Raw genomic sequence first — 18,843 nt, 5'->3', positions numbered from 1 at the left:
AGGAAGTTCTTACTCTAAGAGACTATGTTTATGATTCTTGTTTTTGCTTGGGTGGTTGAAGGCTGGGATGTTTTTCCCCTTAAAATACAATGTTAAAGTGTCAAGTCTTACCTTAAGGTCTTGGATCCATTTGGAGTTGATTTTTGTGCAGGGCAAGAGAGAGGGGTCTAGTTTCAGTCTGTTTATGTCCAAAGACAGCATAATGAAACCCACCAAACTCAGTATAAGGGGAGAGGAGAGGTGGTGGGAATATAATGGACGGTAGAAAGTACCCTGTACCATGTATGGAATTACAATGAAGTCTCTCATTTATTAATGTATACTAATTCAAAATATAATAAAACTGTGTTTTTAAGAAAAAAAAATGTTAAAGGGCTGGGGGTGTAGCTCAGTGGTAGAGTGTTTGCCTAGCCTGTGCAAGACCCTGGGTTCCATCCCCAGCACTGAAATAAAAATAAATTTAAAAATGAACCGCTCAACATTAAATGTGATTAAACTAGCCCACATTTAACCCTTACATAGCTAAAGCAGCACAGCAGGAAAAGAATTCCGAGTTTTCACTTGAACAGGAAGTCACAGCCCACTTCCTTCTAGTGGCAGTCCTCATCAGGACTGCTCATTCTGGCCTCCCCCATGCCTTTGAGGCCCTTCACAAGGGTTACTCGGTTGACCATCGCCCTAGGAGGCCAGTGTTCCTCGGTAGGAATCAGACAGCAGATGAAGAGGTTTCAGAAGACAAATCGTCATGGTTATCCCTCATTCAAGAAATTTAGGAACTGATCTTTGCGGAGCAAGATCAGTTCTTTCCTTGAGCACACAAGGGAGGTGTGAGAATAGGTAAGACAACTAAAAAATTAGCTAGCATTTGTTGCCCTCAACGCAGAGAAACTAAAGCAGATACCTTAAAAGCAACTGAGGCCAATAGGAGAAGGGGACCAGGAACTAGAGAAAAGGTTAGATCAAAAAGAATTAACCTAGAAGGTAACACACACGCACAGGAAAGTAATGTGAGTCAACTCCCTGTATAGCTATCCTTTATCTCAACTAGCAAAAACCCTTGGTTCTTCCTATTATTGCTCATTCTCTTCAACAAAATTAGAGATAAGGGCAAAATAGTTTCTGCCGGGTATCGAGGGGGTGGGGAGGAGATGGAGGGGGCGGAGTGGGTGGTAAGGGAGGGGGTGGGGGCAGGGGGGAGAAATGACCCAAGCATTGTATGCACATATGAATAACAAAACAATAAAAAAAAATCAGTTCTTTCCATTTGAGAAAACAGCAGGAAGGTCTTTCCCAAAGCCATACTGGGAACAATTTACCTGTCATTCACAATAGTTTCAAAAGAAACTAGTTAAAGTAAGCTTCCACTGATTTCTGCAGTGTAGAATACACAAATAAATACACATGGGATACTTGAAAAAAAGATCAGTAGCTTTATTTTTCCTCAATATACACTTACAAAATTAGTCCAAGAAGAGGTTTCATGAAAAAGGCCAGAGGACTATGTACAAAATCAAGAGTTCCTAAGCAGAGAGGAAAAATGCACCAACACAGCCACAGTCACCTAGGGCCTTCCCATCAGAGGAGAGGCAAGGTCTCTGATGGTCTTGGAGTTCAGCTGAGGGATTGTGCTGATCTTCAGGAGTTTGCCGCTGGCATACTTATTCTTGATGGCCTGCAGAAGTTATTTGTGAGTAAGCACATGTTAGTATAGCTCACATGTAGTCCTAGACTAATTCACTAGTACTGAAAGGCCGTGGCCACCATTTTCACATGGCTGATGATGCCCAACCACTGAAGCTTCAAGGGTTCTAGCTCAGAACTCACTGTGCCTGACCACTTCCTCCCACCCCTATTGGTGAGAAACACCCCACAGGTCACACAGTGATGGGGAAAGAAATGGTTTCAAGGTCCAAGGAGTAGGCTTGCTCATGACTACCAGAGGGATGAGGCGGAAGTTCTTTGCCACACCTCAGTGCCCTCAGGACTGGCAGCAAGAACTGGCAATAAAAGTGAGTGGCAACTCATGCTTATTAGCAAATTCCGGACAACTCCTTCAGAAGTAAAAGTACAATATGCTTCCCTGGCAGGCTAAGTCATGCTGAAGTTAGGTCAGGAAGCAAATCATGTTCTGTGGTACAAATACCTTGTAAGGAACTCTGATGTCTTATAGGTACAGGACAACCCAAGACTCCTCCCTGCTACTCCTTGAAGGTGGGCCATGTGAGACCGACACCAGGCCCTTGGAAGCTTCCTGAATGGCCTCTTGCCCTCTTCTCTCACCACATTGCTCATTAAGTGCCTTCCAGTCACTGCTGCAAAGAACTCGGATGAAGGCCCTGAGTAACACCACCTGAAGACACAAGACCTCCCTCCCCACGGTCATTCCAAATGGGCTCTGGCTCCTCTCCATTACAGGCCTCGCAGCCTGGCCTGCTTGCTAAGTGCCCCACTCAGGAGGCTGGTACAAGCGTGGAGCGATCACCTATACCGCTTCATTGACTATGTCCTGGGCCTAGGAAGACAAGGATAAGCTATCTACCTTGTTTCAAAGAAAGTCTGCTTTCAGGGTTTATCGGTAAGTATGCTCCATTCCCTGTTTTTCCCAGAAAAACAGAGCACTTGTGCTAAAATAAGAACCTCACAAATGCCAATAGTATATTTGTGTACAACTGTCACCACACACACCACGATCTAAGGCTTGCAGACCTTTGGAATCAGACTACTCACAGTGAACTTGGTGAGGTTGTCATTCACTTTCACCACGTTCTTGGCCATGTGCTGCATGACTTCCCAAACCTCGCTCTCCGTGTACCCCGTGTAATACTGCTGCTTTAAGCTCTGAAACAGGCCAAGAAAGACGTGGGGAGGATGAAAGCCTCCTTTTTAGAAGAGCCTGTCTTACACATGCTGACATCACCTTCGTAAAAGCTGGAAGAAAAACTGCTTACCTCTGGAAACCCAGTGACAGCCTAACCACTTCCAGCGTGGCAGGATCCGGCCCTGAGATCGGGCCAACCTGAGACCTGAAGAGGCAGCTTACTTCTGCCCCACGCTGATCGGGGCAGGAAAACGAAGCAGAGTGAAAATAAACCAAAGAAGTGCCCCCTTCACAGTGCTGAGCCCACCCCACAAATCCCTCCATCAAAGCCAGGGCCCTCAAGGACCTGACACGCACACTTGAGGACAGGGAAAGAAGTTCAGAATTACACTTTCGGCCAGAACTGTCACCTTCCAGGGACTCACCAAAATGATGACCACAAAAGGAAAGAGGGGAAGAACCCAATACACATTTTCTAGGTCTTTTAGGAAACAGAGCTGTGCCTGTGCACATAAATGGGAATTTACAGGAAGGCACTGTAGACATCAAGGGACTGGGTACTGTTCAAGAAGGAATGCCCCACAAATGTGACCATGGCAAAATGAAAAAGTCTACAGTGTTGCCCAGCATGCTGCTGGCCTGGTTGTGGACAAGCAAGTTAAGGGCAAGGTCCTTATCAAGAGGAGAAAAGTGCGCACTGAGAGTAGTGAGCACTCCACCAGTCGAGATAGCTTCCTGAAACGCAGGAGGGAAAACGATAAGAAAAAGAAGGAAGCCAAAGAGAAAGGAACATGGATTCAAGTAAAGCTCCAGCCTGCTCTGCCCAGAGAAGCACTTTTGAGGACCAATAAAGAGGAGCCTGAGGGCTGGAGGTATAGCTCAAGTGGTAGAGTGCTTGCTTTGCAACCTGAAGCCCTGAGTTCAAAACCCCAGTTCCACCAAGAAAAGAAAAGAAAAAAAAAAAAAAAAGAGGAGCCTGAGCTGTTGGAACCTAGTCCCCATGAATGCAAGGCTTATGGATGCAAGAAAATAAAAGACTCTGGACTGTAGAAACATTTTTCTTGAGAGCTGTTTGGAGGTTCTAGCAGGGGAGCACAGCTACTCCTACACCCTTGACCGAAGACCATCAGGGATGGTCGTCCTCTTCGACCGAGCGCACGGCTTTGGGAGGCACACACATGGAGTGCTGAGGGAGGAAGGGGATACCAGCCAGATCAGCCAAATCAACAGTGGCGATCAATGGGGTGACAGATGTTGCAGCCAGATCGCCCTCACATCCAAAACATTTTTCTTAAAAAAAAAAATTCAGAATTACAAGGTAAACTTGTGCTTTTGGCCAAGTTCAGAATTAAGAAGTAACCTGTGCTATCAGAAGGACAGAGACAAGCCAAGATTCTCGTTTTGGGCCCTGGGTAGTTAAACACCAGAGAACAGAAAGAACACAGAGAAGACACCAGAACCCCACCTCCTGACCTGCACTCCAAGAACTAAATTCAAGCAAAAGTCAGCTGTGGAAGGATAATAAGGCTTACCAGGTAGGAAGAATACAGACTGACTGTGTATATGTCATTCTCATATACACAGCATAAACAGTAAAAAAAAAAAAAAAAAGACAAAGTAAAATTAAAAAAAACTTCATTTTAATCTTAAAATACTTTGAGGGGAAGAACAGAGCTAGAGTAAACGCTGGACGCAATCAACAATTCTGTAGCACGTGGAATATCAATTCAGGCATCTCCAATTATTTTTAAGAAGCCTTTTCTAGAATCTAGTTTGTTTTTTTTTTTTTAAGATCCAGAGTCTAATCAAGGCACATGCAGTACTACTGGGTTTTTCTGTCTTTGGACTTCTTAAATTTACAACAACCCCTACTTTCTTGGCTTTAAATGGCAGTTTCTTTTTAAGCACAGAGGCAAGACACTTAGCATATCTGACATTCTTTATTTGTCTGGGTGTTTCCTTATGACTAAGTTTATGTCCAACCTCTCGGGCCTGAGCACTACATGGGTGACAATGCATTCTGGCCCTGGTAACTCACACTTGTAATACCAGCTATGTGGGAGGTGGAGATTCAGAATGGGCAAAAAGTTACTGAGACTCCATCTCAACCAATAAGGGGGGTGTGGTCACAGACACCTCTCACCCCAGCTAAGTGAAAGCATAAAACAGGAAGATTGTGGTCCAGGCTGCCCTAGGCAAAAAGTGAGACCCTCTCTCCAAAATAACCAGAGCAAAAAGTGCTGGAGGTGTGGCGCAAGTGGTAGAACCCATACTTTAGCAAGAGCAAAGCCCTGAGTTCAAACTTTAATACCACCACACACACACACACACACACACACACACACACACACACACACACACAGAAACACGCGCACGTGTATGTGTAATTATGGTTTTGTGTATTTTTTAATACATTATTATCTGTTACTATCACTGTTCTTTTTTGTTTTTGAGATTGCGGGGGAGTGGGGTATCACTATGTTGCCCACACTGGTCTCAAATTCTTGGGCGCAAAAGCTCCTCCTGCCTCAGACCACAAGTGCTGGGATTACAAGCATAAGCCACCACACCAGGCTTTTATTATTATTATTATTATTATTTTGGTGGCCCTGGGGGTTGAACTCAGGGCCCTCCGCCAACCCTTATTATTCTTTTTAATACTCAAACTTAGAGCCCTTTCAAACTGGTTCCTGTGTCCTCTGATACAACCCCACTGATCTTGGAGAATTCACTTGCTTTCTGGCCACACTGTTCGAGGTTCACAACGTCCTTCCCCTGCCACAGCCCTGTCATCAGCTATCTCTTTAAGGAGTGCTAGCTCCTCATGGGTAATGGGATGGAGTTTGAGACGTAGCACCAGTTGTGCTCAGTGGTCACTGTTTCAAAGCCCTTTTATTATAAATTACTGATATTTCCCAAACAGATTTGACATTATAGGTTTTCCTTGTTTTTAATTGTTAGCAATATTGTACTACTTTTTTCTTACAGCAGAAAAAAAATGTTTTACCTTAAGAACATGAATATATTTGCTTCATCCTACAATATACATAGTTTCAGAATTATAACAGATTATTATTAACAATAAATCTACTAAGTAAACATTATGTTACTGCATTTCATCTTTGGTTTGATCTAACTATGTCCCTCTAAGGATGCACAGTCAGAATGTTGTGTTCAAGTTAATAGTTACATTGTTATTAGTTGAATTCTATCCTAAAGTTTGCAGGAAACATTTACATTATTCAAAAGTCAAAAGAGGCTGGGTATGGTAGTGTACCTCTTTAATCCTAGGATTAAAGTATGGTAGTGTACCTCTATAATCCTAGGATTAAAGAGGTACACTACCTCTCAAGCCCTTGGGAGGCTTGAGAGCAAGAGGATCAGGAGTTCGAGACCAGTCTGGGCTATATAGAGTGTTCCAGGTCTACCTGGGCTACATAGACCAAAAAACAAAGTCAAAAATTTGCATTGCATTCTGTAAAAGTCCTCTTGTTCTCAATCTCCTATCCTTTTGTCATTGAGGCCCACAGTATCCTGTTTCCTTCTGTTTTTTTTTTTTTGAAAAGTTAGCAAATCCACAAATACACATGCATATTCTTTCTTCCACAAGATGGAAACTACTATATGTAACTGTGTAGGAGAATGGCTCCACCATGCCACCCTGGCAACCTTGTTTGTATGCAGACAGGCCCTGAAGCAGACAGGCAGCTCCTCCCAAGCTTATCTGTCTTGATAAAAGGTCTTGGGATCCTCCTGCAGGAGGGGATGGCAGGCTTGGGAGGAGCTGCCTCCAAGCCCTCTCCCACGGCCCTCTCTGTCTCACCAGAGACTTTGCTTTATCTTCTCCTAGAGAGCAGGCTTTCCAATCTGCTGACCATGAAACCAACTGCTCAGCAGCGGTCTAGAATCTATTCTAGAATCAATCTAGAATCAACTGGCTCCTTGACAGCAGAGCATCCCTAGACTTGCACTGTGGCCATCAGTTCCTTTGCTTCCCTGTCTTCGTTTCTGCTGTATAAGATGAGGACTGGACTACTCATCTAAATCCAAAAGTGGTTCTTTCTACCTTTGTGAGCTAAATCAGCCAGGCCTTGGCCCTGCTGTGTCTCGTGAACTTGACAACTTGCTTGTTTCACTTAAGAGAACAGTCAAGGAATCATACGTAGCAGTTGGTTGTGGCCTTCCCCATTCTTTACACCTCTACAATGCATTTGTGTACCATGGTATAGTCAGCAGTCTCTGAACTGTTCCAAGCAGCTCTGTTTCAGGCCTTCCACGCGTATCATGACATATAGCCTCTTTTCTCCTTGGAAGTCACTACTCACCCATTTCCCCTGGCTCAGCACCTTCTGAGACAAGCAGGAAGCAGCCGCTGCTATCTTGGAAGGGTGATAATGGACCATGTCATAGTCAACGAGAGTCAGCTCCATCAGATATTTGGCTAACGTGTGCTGTTCAACATCAACCTACGATGGAACAACCAGGGACAGGAAGAGCACAGTTGTCACTGCTGCCTTGCAGAATTCTGGGTGAAGCTCTGCTTACCTCCCACCCTAATCAAGAACCGCTCTATTCCACAGTAAGTTACGGACACAGACCCCCCCACGCCTCTGCACCTAAGAACTGCTGAGATAAGCAACCAAGACTTCTCAAAGTTTTCCCCTAATTAGGTCAAGGCTTCTGGATGAGACATCCAACCAAAGTCAAAACTCCTCCCGAGTCCTCGGGGGCACTCACCTCTCCAGCTTTTGAAGCTCGCCTTAAGAAGTGCAGTGGCAAGGGTCGACCCAACTCAAACTTCAGTTCCTTCAAAATCAGAGTCTCCGTTTCTCGGATTTGGGAGCTGGTATAAGCATTATCTGTAATGTACACAAAGTCTTCAATGTTTGGAGAAAACATCTCCTCATACTTGGAAGCCAGGAGCAGAGCAGTAATTCCAACCAGTTGAAGTTTTTTCCGGGAGACTGGCTGAACCTAATTGAAAACATACATGTCAAAAATGAAGATAAAAAGAAAAAAAAAAAAGAAATGTGTCCAAAGTCACACCTAACAAGAACATTGGGGCTCTGGGCTGGAGAAGGTGAAAAGGAACCAACTCCTAGAGAAGTGCCTGTGGTCTCTGTTCATGCCCTCTTCCAGGGCACAGGAGACCTGGATTTGACAGTAGGAACTGCAGATAATAACAGATAGCATGGCCCTTATCTATTGAGTACTGACTGTGTCCCAGACACGATGCTGACATTCTAACACATTACCTCATCCAAGCCTCACAAAATTTCTAAATGCTTTTTTTTTTTTTTTTACTCAGTTACAAATGGATGACCTAAGGAGTGATTCAGGTACCAGCCAAAGTTCACCTGATTACTGAGTAGGAAAGAATCCAGGCTTGATAGAACAAGCTCCTCACAATTCTTCCTTCCCTACTCTGCTGACCTGAGTATCTGTGGCAGCCGTGACCCAGTACTCACCATGGTCTGAACTGAGATGAGGCCAAGCAAATAAGTGAGAATTTAATGGCTGGTTCAATTTTGTCCCTAAATCCTCCCCAAAAGGACACCATTATCCAGCTTGAAAAACTTTCCACAATGTTTCAGAGGCAGGGAAAAATCTCAGTCTAGGACATAAGGGTTTCTTTTAATTTCCTTTTTGTTTTTGATTTGCTTTTGAGTCAGGGTCTCATTGAGTAGTGCAGATTGGACTTAAACTCATGCTCCTTCTGTCTCAATCTCTTGAGTGCTGGGATTACAGGCATGTACCACCATACCTGGTAATTTTTTCTTTCTTTTTTTAAGCTGGGACTTTGTTTTCTTGCTTCAACTCACATTGAACATCTACACAAAACATTACTTTATTTTATTTCCCAATGGGGATTTTATATGGAAAACCACAGACTCTATAATTACTTAGGATTCTGCAATATCTCAGGACCATTATGACAAACATAATTATGACTATATTGTTTGGGCAAATCTATATGTAACCTAAACCCATATTGGGAATGTTGACTTTAAATAAATAAATCCTTATCTTTAAGGCTACTATTTGGTAGTAACATGGTAGCAGTTTGTATCTGCATCTCGTCTTTTTAATGCCTGTGTGTCAGCAGTTGATAAATATTTTGAAGATCATGTTTGCGTCTCAGTTTTTTCTTACAGGCACCTTTACTTCATATCCCACATTCTCAGACTATTTCACACATGCACACACAGCACCCTGCTGCTTTTTGGGTTGTTTTTTGATGGTACTGGGGTTTGAACTTGGGGCCTCATGCTTGTTAGGCAGGTGCTCTACCATTTGAGGCACATCCCAGCCTTCCTTGCGTCTTTAAAAAAAAAAGAAAAAAACCAAAAAACTCCCCACCTCCCTTACTTCTAGGATGATTTAACACCGTAGCTATTTAGAAACTTCAGGATTTTTGTGTCAAACTCCTCATTTTTCAGATGAGGAAACAAAACTAGAGTATTAGACTTCAGAAATGGTGATGCAGAGTTGGAAAGCCAGAGTCCAAGGTGCCACCAGTAACTAACCTTGACACCATTGGATGGTATATTTCTTGATGAATGATTGTGGTTATGCAGTGCAGCTGGGGCTCCATAATGCAAAAATCCAAAACATGAAATGCTCAGGGTGCACTGTACACATGTGTGGAATTATCACAGTGAAATCCCCTATTATTAATGTCTGATGATTCAAAAATAAGATTAAAAAAAACCTGAAATACTCTAAAATCCGAAACTTTGAGTGTTGACATGACACAGTGGAAAATTCCACCCCTGGCCCCATTCAACAAGTTGCAATCAAAACACAAGTTCACAGAATACAGTATATAAAATCATCTTCAGGCTATGTGTAGAAGGTGTCTATGATATGTAAATAATCTTAGGTTTAAATTTGGGACCCATCACCAAGACAGTTCACTTGTAATATTTGTGAATATCCAAAAATCAAAACAAAAAATCTAACAACCAAAATGTTTCTGATCTGAAATATTTTGGATAAGGGACACTTAACGTGTATTTCCCTGAGCCCTTTCCCAGGCTGACAGCCCAGAGTTGGACAGCAGTGTCAAAGGCTTGACAACTTGGTCTACTTCCCTTTTCAACACCTGAAGTTCTTTGTTGTCTCATAAATTGGCTTTGCAGGACTGGTGCAGTGGCTCAGGTGGTAGAGTGCCTGCCTAGCAAGCGTGAGGCCCTGAGTTCAAACCCCTGTGCCACCAAAAACAAAACAAATAAATTGGCTTTTGGTCTTTCCTTCAGAGGAACTCCAACTCAGTTCTCCATCCCAAAAACATAAGCACAATGCCAATGAGTCACTGATGCAGTGTCCGTGAAGCTCCGCTTACCTGTAAGAACCGGTCCATGATGGCCACACACATGTACAGAGTCTCCTGCAGAAGCCTGAATTTGGAGTGGACTTGGACCAGCCAGTCCACCAGGATGGCGCGCATACGCCCATTTATATCTCTTCCCTCTAAGAAATGGGGGTTGATGGACTGCACAACCTGTTGGCAGAATTTCAAAGTTTAAGTAGCTGACCTCATTGCCTCCCAGCTGTGTGGTGAACTCCACGTCCTCGTTTTAGCCACCCACCTCCAGCTGCCGTAGGTACTGGTAGATGTCCTTCACATAGTCGCTGCAGAGCTGTGGGTTCTCCCAGTCCTCGGTATCAATGTCCTCGATTTTGCAGAGCAGAGCGTCGGAGAAAGCTTGGCAGAGGTTCTCTTCCTTCATGGAGACATCCTCAGGGGTGGGAGAAGGACCCTGCCCCGACAGATGAAAGTACGGGTATTACTGTGACACCTCCTTACAGAACCTACAACCCACCAATACATCAGACTTTTCTTATACATTGTGTGTAGTATTTTCTGTCTACTTGTGGTAGAGCGTAAGCTGTGTAAGCTTACATTTCACTGTTTAGTTAGCTCCATCCACTAAAGCATCTCAAACACCTACATTACTCCTCACACACAGGAAACTTGACCCCCTGGGTTCAGAGGTCACTGGAGTTGGCCATTCACCTGGGCCGTGGCCTCCTCTGCAAACATAATGCTTTCTCCTCTTCAACTAGTTTACTCTAAATTGAGAAACTGGCAACTGAAAACCAAGAAAGCACATTCCGAGCTATGAATAAAACAGGAGGAAGCAAAGGCTTAGCAAGTAGATGGCCTGGGATTTTACTGTCTTATGCTGACTGGATGGTTATTTATAAAAAAATCACACACGAGTTAAAAATTTATAAAGTTAAAACAAGTATTTAGTAATGAACATATAAATAAACCATTACTTTGAAAAAGAATAAGAGGTACTTCTCAAAGTAAAACCTAACAGGATCTCTAGGCTATCCAGAATATATATTAAGTTAATAAAATATAACAAGTAAGAGAAGCCTATATAATAAAACTACTTTAGTTTATGTTAAAGTTCATTGATAATAATCTTAGAGGAAGATACAGTAACAGAACAACAAAAGAAAGCAGTTCAAAGCATGGCCTGCCCTCCTAAATCAAAGGTCTTAAACTCAGGAGGGTAACAAGGGGTAAGCAGGTGTGCCCACCACTTACTCAGAATTTCAACCTCATGTTTCTAGAATGAATAAGAATCCTGCGTAGGGGATGGGAGGGCAAGACCTGGAGGAAGATGACAGGCCCAGAGTGGCAGAGGAAGCAAAGGAAAGAAGGCAGTCCTGAGAACCCAGTAGATTTGAGGTGGTGGAAGGACAGCCATGAGGCCAGGAGATGGCTAGAATGGCCTGCAAGAACTTTGCCTTGGAGCTGAGGTTTTACTAAAGGTGAAGGAAAACCATGGGAGAAGGAACTTAGCAAGAGTGACCAAGTTCAAATGTGTGTTTTAACAAGCATGAGTGGCTTCAATGTAGATTTTTCGAGGCTAAGCCTGAAGTGTGTTCTATGCAGATGGCTCCATTGGCCATCTGCCTCTGGGTCCTGCTCAGAAGCACATCTGGAAAGCACCAGGATAACACATGGATCCTTGCCCTGCTCTTAATTCAGAATCGCTTGAGAGCATGCTTTCTGGATGCCATCATAATTTAACTAGTTTAAGATCCTCCCTGAAACCCCACTCATCTGTTCAGATACTGTCTGGCCCAATGGGCTAACTATGCAGTCAGTCCTTTGCTTAGTGTCTGCGGCATGCAAAATTTAAGTAGCCATCAACAAGTTTTTAAAAGGCGTGGTGATGCTTACCTGTAACCCCAGAACTCACAAGGCTAAGACAGGAGGATGGCAAGTTCAAGGCCAGGCTGGGCTACAGAAGGAGTCTGAAGCTAGTCTTGGCTACATAGAGTACCTACTTCAAAGAAACAAAGGTACAAACAAAAATCAAAACAAAAACCCCTCACAATTTTTAAACGAGTCAGGCACAGAAAGACAAGTACTAAATAACCTCACTCGTATGTGATCTGAAACTTTTGGTCTCAAAGGATTTAAGAATAGAATGGTAGGAGGCTAGGAAAGGCTGATGAGTGGGTACTAAGTTACAGTTAGACAGGACTAAGAAATGATAGTGTGTTATTGCATAGTAGGGCAACTATAAATAACATGTACATTTCAAAAGAGCTACAAGAAAGGATGCTGAATGTTTTCACAATAAAGAAATAATACTTGAGAAAATAGGTATGTTTACCCCGATTTGAACATTATACCACGTACATATCTCAAAGCCTTACATAAGTATGATTTCATTAAAAATTAAAAAAGAATTAAAAAAAAAAAGAAAACCTTTTTTTTTTTTTTTCAGCAGTACTGAGATTTGAACTCTGGTCCTCATGTTTGCTAGGCAGGTGCTGTACCACTTCAGCCTTGTGCCCAGCCATTTTTACTTTAGTTATTTTTTGAACAGGGTCTTATGCTTTCACCTGAGGCTAGCCTTGGACCACAGTCCTCCTACCTCCACCTCTAGCATAGCTGGCACACCCAGCTTGTTTATTGAGATGAGGTCTCATTAACTTTTTACCCAGGGTTGACCTCAAACTGGGATCCTCTAGATTGCCATCTCCTAAGTGGCTGGGATCATAAATGTGAACCACTGTGCCTGGCCCTTAAAAAACTTTCAAATGACCTAAGTGGTCTGCAAATAAAAACCTTCTAACTAGATTAATGAATGTGTCTGTGGGTTTTTGGAGACAAAAGAACAGTCAGATAAACCATAAAGATGAGAAATTTGGCTTAACTTGAGAAGCTTCCATTTGGGAAGAGAAAGGTGAGTGAGGTTTGAAGTTCTAGCAGTGATATCGAGTTGAGGATGTCAAGAGGATGCAAAAATGTAACTGTTCACATGAGTTTTGTTGCTTTTTGGCAGTACTGGGGTTTGAACTCAGGGCCTCACACTTAGTAGGCAGGCATTCTTACCACTTGAGCCATGACACCAGCCCAACCGAGTTTTGATAAAACAGGGTTCCTTTATTTACCAAAATGTATGATCGACAATTAAGTGCAACAAGGGAAGACCCCAAGAAGAACAGCTGATTCTGCTCACACCATTCTTGATTTGTAGCCATAAACACGTACGTCTGCGCAGACACCGGCACACGCAACTGAAGAAAGGCGAATGTAGTCACCCTGATTAGCTTTAGGAATGCAGTAGACGTAAAACTGGGGGGGTGGTAAAATAAACTCTTGTTCTCTATACTCTGTGTATTCTGAATTGTTTTTACTGTTTTATTGTTGCTTCTTGTATTATTAAAAATAAAAGTAGCCAGGCATGGTGGTGCAGGCCTATAATCCTAGCACTTGAGAGGCTGAGGCAGGAAGGTCTTGAGTTCGAGGTCAATCTGGGCTACATAATGACAGTTCTCAAAAAATATTTCAAAAAGTGAACAGTTGTGCTTTTTATTTCTCTTTTACCTGTAGTTTTTGGGTTGGGGAAAGTTAGGCCATAAAACAGTGCAGTGACTCACATCTGTAATCCTACCAAGAGGCAAAAATGGAAAGGATCTAGGCTGGGTACAGTGACTCATGTCTATAATCCCAGCTACTCCAGAGGCAAAGATGGGAAGGAATGAAGCTCAAAACTAGCCCTGGCAAAAAAGTTGAGACCCCCATCTCAATCAATAAGCTGGGTGTGGTGGCTCATATTTTATAATCCCAGCTGCACAGGAGGCCATAAGTAGGAAGACACTAACCTGAGGCCAGCCCCAGGAAAACCATGAGATCCTATCTGAAAAAATAAAGTCAAAAAGGGCTGGGAGCATGGTTAAAGTTGTAGAGTGCTTGCCTAGCAAGAGCAAGACCCTGAGTTCAAACCCCAGTGCTGCCAAAAAACATTCTGACACTTGAACAATGACAATTGCTGAATGGGAATTATTTGAATTTCCAGATGTGACTCCCCCCACTACCCAGCCGAGTACATTCATCTGACCTCTGTGGTGGTGGATTATAACCACTGTGGTCGGAAGGGCTCCCCAGTACTGTTTCTGGGCCAGTGTATTTGAGTTGGGAATAATTGTTGTTCATTAATTCCTGATAACTTCTCAGGCTAGAACATCCAGCTGTGTCTTTTACCCATGGATGTGATTTTTATAGGGACCAAGCTCCGTACTGTGTTGTTTTGTCCAAATGGTGGCCTCAATTTTGTCAGCAAGTTAGAGAAAAAAAAATATGTAATTGAGGGAACCCAGAAGGGTGGAGCCGTAAAGGTCACTAAAATAAACTATTTTTCCTTTCTTTCTTCTTGTCGTAATATTTTTGTTTTTCAGTGCTGGGGATTGAACCCAGGGCCTCACACATGAAGCATGGTGTCTATGGCTGAGCTGTATCCCCAGTGTGGCTTGGTTTTGTTTTATATTTTGATTTGGTGTTCCTTGGTGGTGCTGGGATTTGAATTCTGGGCTTCACCCTTGCTAGGCAGGAACTCTACCACTTGACCCACACCCTTTTTGATCAAGCCCTTTTTGATTTGGTCATTTTTGAGATAGGGTCCTGAATTTAATTCCCTAGTTGGCTTGAACTGTGATCTTCCTATTTATGCTTCCTAAATAGCTGGTATGACAAATGCACACCACCACACTCACACTCAATTTTTGTTGGTTGAGATGGGGTCTCTTGAACTTTTTTGCCTGGGCTGGCCTCAATCGGTGATTCTCCTAATCAGAACCTCCCTAGTAGCTAGGATTATAGGCATGAGCCACTGCACCCAAACTTTTTTCTTTTTTTTTTTTTAATTGGCCTATTCTTTCTCCTTCTCTGACTTATATAGTTATATGTACCTATGGAAAAGATGCCTTTTCCTATCATCTTCTTTCTAGCCTAAAAAAAAAAAAAAAAAAAAATCACAGGTATTTTTCACAGTGGTTTTCTGGGGCCACTTTATCCCTTAACGTTTGCTCCCTCCTTTGAGTGCACTTTCAGAAGGATAGCACCTAGGTCATCCCGTCATCTGACATTGGGTTATGGGGTGTCCAGGGTTATCTAGCATCACTCCCTAAGATTACTAATTTCGTTTTCAGGAACATAATGCCCCTTCTAGGTAAGTTTCCTCAGGCAAGAGGTCTCTTTAGCAGCCTTAATGCAATTGCCTATGTATAGTAAGTCAAGGTAGATAGTTCTCAAATATATCTAATGTCTCATTTTGAAAAATTTTAAACATACAATACGCATAAATTTTTAAGCTGGAAACAGTGAAATTATTATTGTTATTATCTTAGCACCTACAATGGTGCCTGTCTCACAGTAACTGCCTAATTAACGTATGACTCCCATGAACTTGAATACGGCAGAAGGTGAACAAGCCCATGGATCTGCTAGCATTCTTCAATTAACAGCACAGAATTTTGCTATTACCTTATTCTTAACACAAGTTTCAGTCTCAGAACTGTGGACTTCCAATTGTGAGCAAGGTCATTCTGATAGTGGATTATTTTAATCAAACCTACCAAACTTACTGAGCCTACTAAACTTATTTGAGTATAAAGAGAATTGTGTTTATGACTCAAGGTCATAACATGAAGGAACCCAAATTTAAGAAGTGCACATTCCTACATGGTTGCTTCAAAGCAGAGCTGCAGCTGTGGATATTTTTCAAAAGTTAAAATTCAGATAAAGGTACCTGGGCAGTCTAGTTAAAACCAGACTGGCTAGTCCATTAAGTGTTTGGAAATCCAGAACTTCCTACCTTTGGAGCTAACATTTCCATCTGTACTGGCTTCACAGAGGCAGTAGGCTTCAGTTGTTTGTTGACATTTGTTGCTTTGGTGGAATGAACTGGTATTTTGGTGTTCTGAGCTTTCTATAAGAAAAAGAAAAACAGATAGGGCAAAGCCAACCAGAATCGTCCCTCCATGCTGCACAGAATCAGTCACTACTATACATGGTGCCTCATGGTTGTTACCTTAGCTACTTGTGCTGCTCTGGTTGTAACTTTATTTCCAATCTCTTCTAAAACTGCACGCCTAATAGTCACATGGCTCTTAGCTTTAGGATTAACTCCTGTATCAATATTCTCCAAATCACTGGACACCTAAGGGGGAAAAAAGAGCAAAAACCAAAGTTAATGAAGTACAGAAACAATTTAAAATGCTTAGCAAATGTTAGATACTCACACTCAGAATTGCTTTGGGAAAGGTAAAATCTATTTGCGAAAGGGAAAAGGTACATTTTAAGAAATCTATTTGCAATCAATAACATCACTCTAAATTAGGTAAATCCAAAACTATAATAAATATCCTCCCACTAACTTTGAAAAATTATTTCAAGTATTAAAGTAGGCCTGAAAGAGAATGTCCAAGCTTCACAAACAAATGACTATTTCTCATAAACACCCATGTCACTTGTTAAGAGATCCCGTGGGTTAAAATCATTTGGTTAAAATGACTTTACAGAGGTTAACCAGTGTATTTAAGATGAAAAATTAAAAGGCGATGATATCAATAGTTAATATTAGATTTGATTGTTTAAAAACCCAATGTCTAAAACCTAAACTAGCTTTATTATTTGGTTCTAGAAATAAATCCTCTTGTAGACATGATTGTTCAGAAATACAGCTTTTTACAATGAATCTGTCATGACACAGACTCTTTTATATTAAAGATATTTAGAACAGCAACAGTTTTCTTGGGTAAAACAGTTTTAACTCTCAAATTCTGGTTGGATTGAAACTGTGTCGGGGAAAAAAAAAGTCAGTTGACCTTAACTGGCTTTATTGAGAATGGACTTAGGAACAAAATTTGCTAGGAAAAACAATTCATACCAAAACTTTTTTTGTATTGGTGGTAAACGTTTCATGAAAAAAAACCTGGTGTGTCCTATCCCTGAGAACTGGTGGTGGCGGGGGTTCCTAATACTAAGAACACTCCTAAAGAGGGCTTTAGCTGATCTATGAGGATAGGTTAAGAGGACCAGGGAAAACTGAAGACTTTCTTGAATAGAGAGAATTTGACTAATAACTCCATAGGATAAATTAGACAAAAAATTCTTGTTGGACTCAGACATATATGACAGACAGACAGATATGAATAATGGATTCTTGAATCGGTATTTGGGATTCAGATCTCAGGTCACACTGTTCGAGTTTTCCAGCATCCATGCCAATTTTTAAAAGTTGAAAGTACCAGGAGCTGAAGCCTGGTAATGTGGCTTAGTTTAAAATCATGTGGAAAGGAAAACTAGCAGCTTTTACTAGCCTTGTAGCCAAGACAATGGACTTCACCTGTGTCAGGGCATTCTTAGTTTTCAGCAAAAGTAAATCCAGGTATAATTCAAGTCCACAGAAAAATACCAATTGCCACTAACACGTTAATCTTTGCTAAGATAAGTAAATTAATTTGAACTCTTTTCTCCTCAAAACTGATTCAATTTATATGCAAAATTTCTACTACATTTGAGTAAAGAAATTAATTTTTAAGAGGAGAAACGCATACATTAATGAACTTGGAAGGCATAGTGTGCAGAAATAAAGCAAAATGTGAAAAATATGATAAGCAGCAATGGCTGACGCTTGAGGAAATACACAGAACAATTGAAGGCCTACCGATTTCTTCCAGGCTTTCTCCACCTGCCCCCTCCAGGGATCCTTAGTTGTCAAGGTTAGGAGAGAGTGGGAAGGAAATCCCAAGAACCTGCATTTAAATAGCTCTCTAGGGACAGTCGGGAGGCTCACTTGACAGGTGACACTTCCCAGGGGCTTTCCTACAAGTCTCCAGCCCTATGTAGGAAGGGGAATTGGGACCCGAAGAGGCCGGCCAGAGAGGACCAGCCGCGGCCCAGCCCGGGGATCTGTCGAGTCCCGGAGAGAGGAAAGGCCGCCTAGTTGGAAAGAAGCAGCACAAAGCCGAAGAGAGGAGGGACGCCGGGGGTGGGGAGCCGGGAGGCTGCGAGGCCGGAGATCCGGCAGGTGAGACGGGGTCGCCGGGCCCACTCACCGTAGGGCGTCGGAGCAGCGCCATGAGGGAAAGGGAAGGCAAGAGTGCCAGCCCCGTCCAGAAATGGACGCTGACCGGATTGCGCAGGCACCAGCGTGGGCAGCACCGTTAGGGCTGCGCTCCAGACCCGCACCGCCGGGATCTTCAGCGAGGCCTCCTACTTTTAGGATTCAAATACCGCGCCGCTCGCGCCCCATTGGGCGGCTTTACGCACGGCGCGCTCTTCTCATTGGCTGAGCGGGGAGGCCTTTCCGCACACTGATTGGCGGAATCATCTTAGATGTTTGGTAGTCATAACAACCTTTTTTTTTTTTTAATTTTCCTGCCTACAGTTTTTGGGTTTTTTTTTAAGTTCTGGTCTGAGAGATAAACAAAAATGAACTTTCTCTGGGAAAGCGACTCTGAATTTTAATAAGACGTCACCTACGAATGTCTTTGGACGTTTGTACTGGGTGGGCGGAAGTGGAATCTAGGGAGCGCACTGGCAACGCCATTTCTGACCTTGAGTTGGAGTTGAGGTTGGCTTGGCCTGGGTGGTGGAATGAGCGCCACTGGGTTGCTTAGGGCTGCAGTATGTTAACGGGTTGAAACTCAAACGTGTACTAATGGTGGGGGAATTGTGGCGTTTACTCAACAACTAACATTCCCAG

The 18,843-nt window shown here is 42.7% G+C and overlaps 1 protein-coding gene across 1 annotated transcript; it reads right to left on the bottom strand.

The window, feature by feature from the left end:
- Nucleotides 1-1,415: 1,415 nt before the first annotated feature.
- On the bottom strand, nt 1,416-18,374 carry Ccnb2 (cyclin B2). Its single transcript, XM_020175424.2, has 9 exons — nt 18,194-18,374; nt 16,165-16,293; nt 15,949-16,062; nt 10,411-10,581; nt 10,164-10,322; nt 7,556-7,792; nt 7,144-7,284; nt 2,728-2,838; nt 1,416-1,672 (listed from the first exon to the last, which is right to left on the bottom strand). Exons 1-9 carry the CDS (start codon nt 18,215-18,217, stop codon nt 1,562-1,564), a joined length of 1,197 nt encoding a protein of 398 aa, XP_020031013.1. The 5' UTR covers nt 18,218-18,374; the 3' UTR covers nt 1,416-1,561.
- Nucleotides 18,375-18,843: the final 469 nt, after the last annotated feature.

The sequence above is a fragment of the Castor canadensis genome, chromosome 2, assembly GCF_047511655.1.
Source record: "Castor canadensis chromosome 2, mCasCan1.hap1v2, whole genome shotgun sequence".
In the NCBI taxonomy this organism is placed as follows: domain Eukaryota; kingdom Metazoa; phylum Chordata; class Mammalia; order Rodentia; family Castoridae; genus Castor; species Castor canadensis.
The sequence above is the reverse complement of the archived record's forward strand: the minus strand, read 5'-3'. Positions and strand labels throughout refer to the sequence as shown.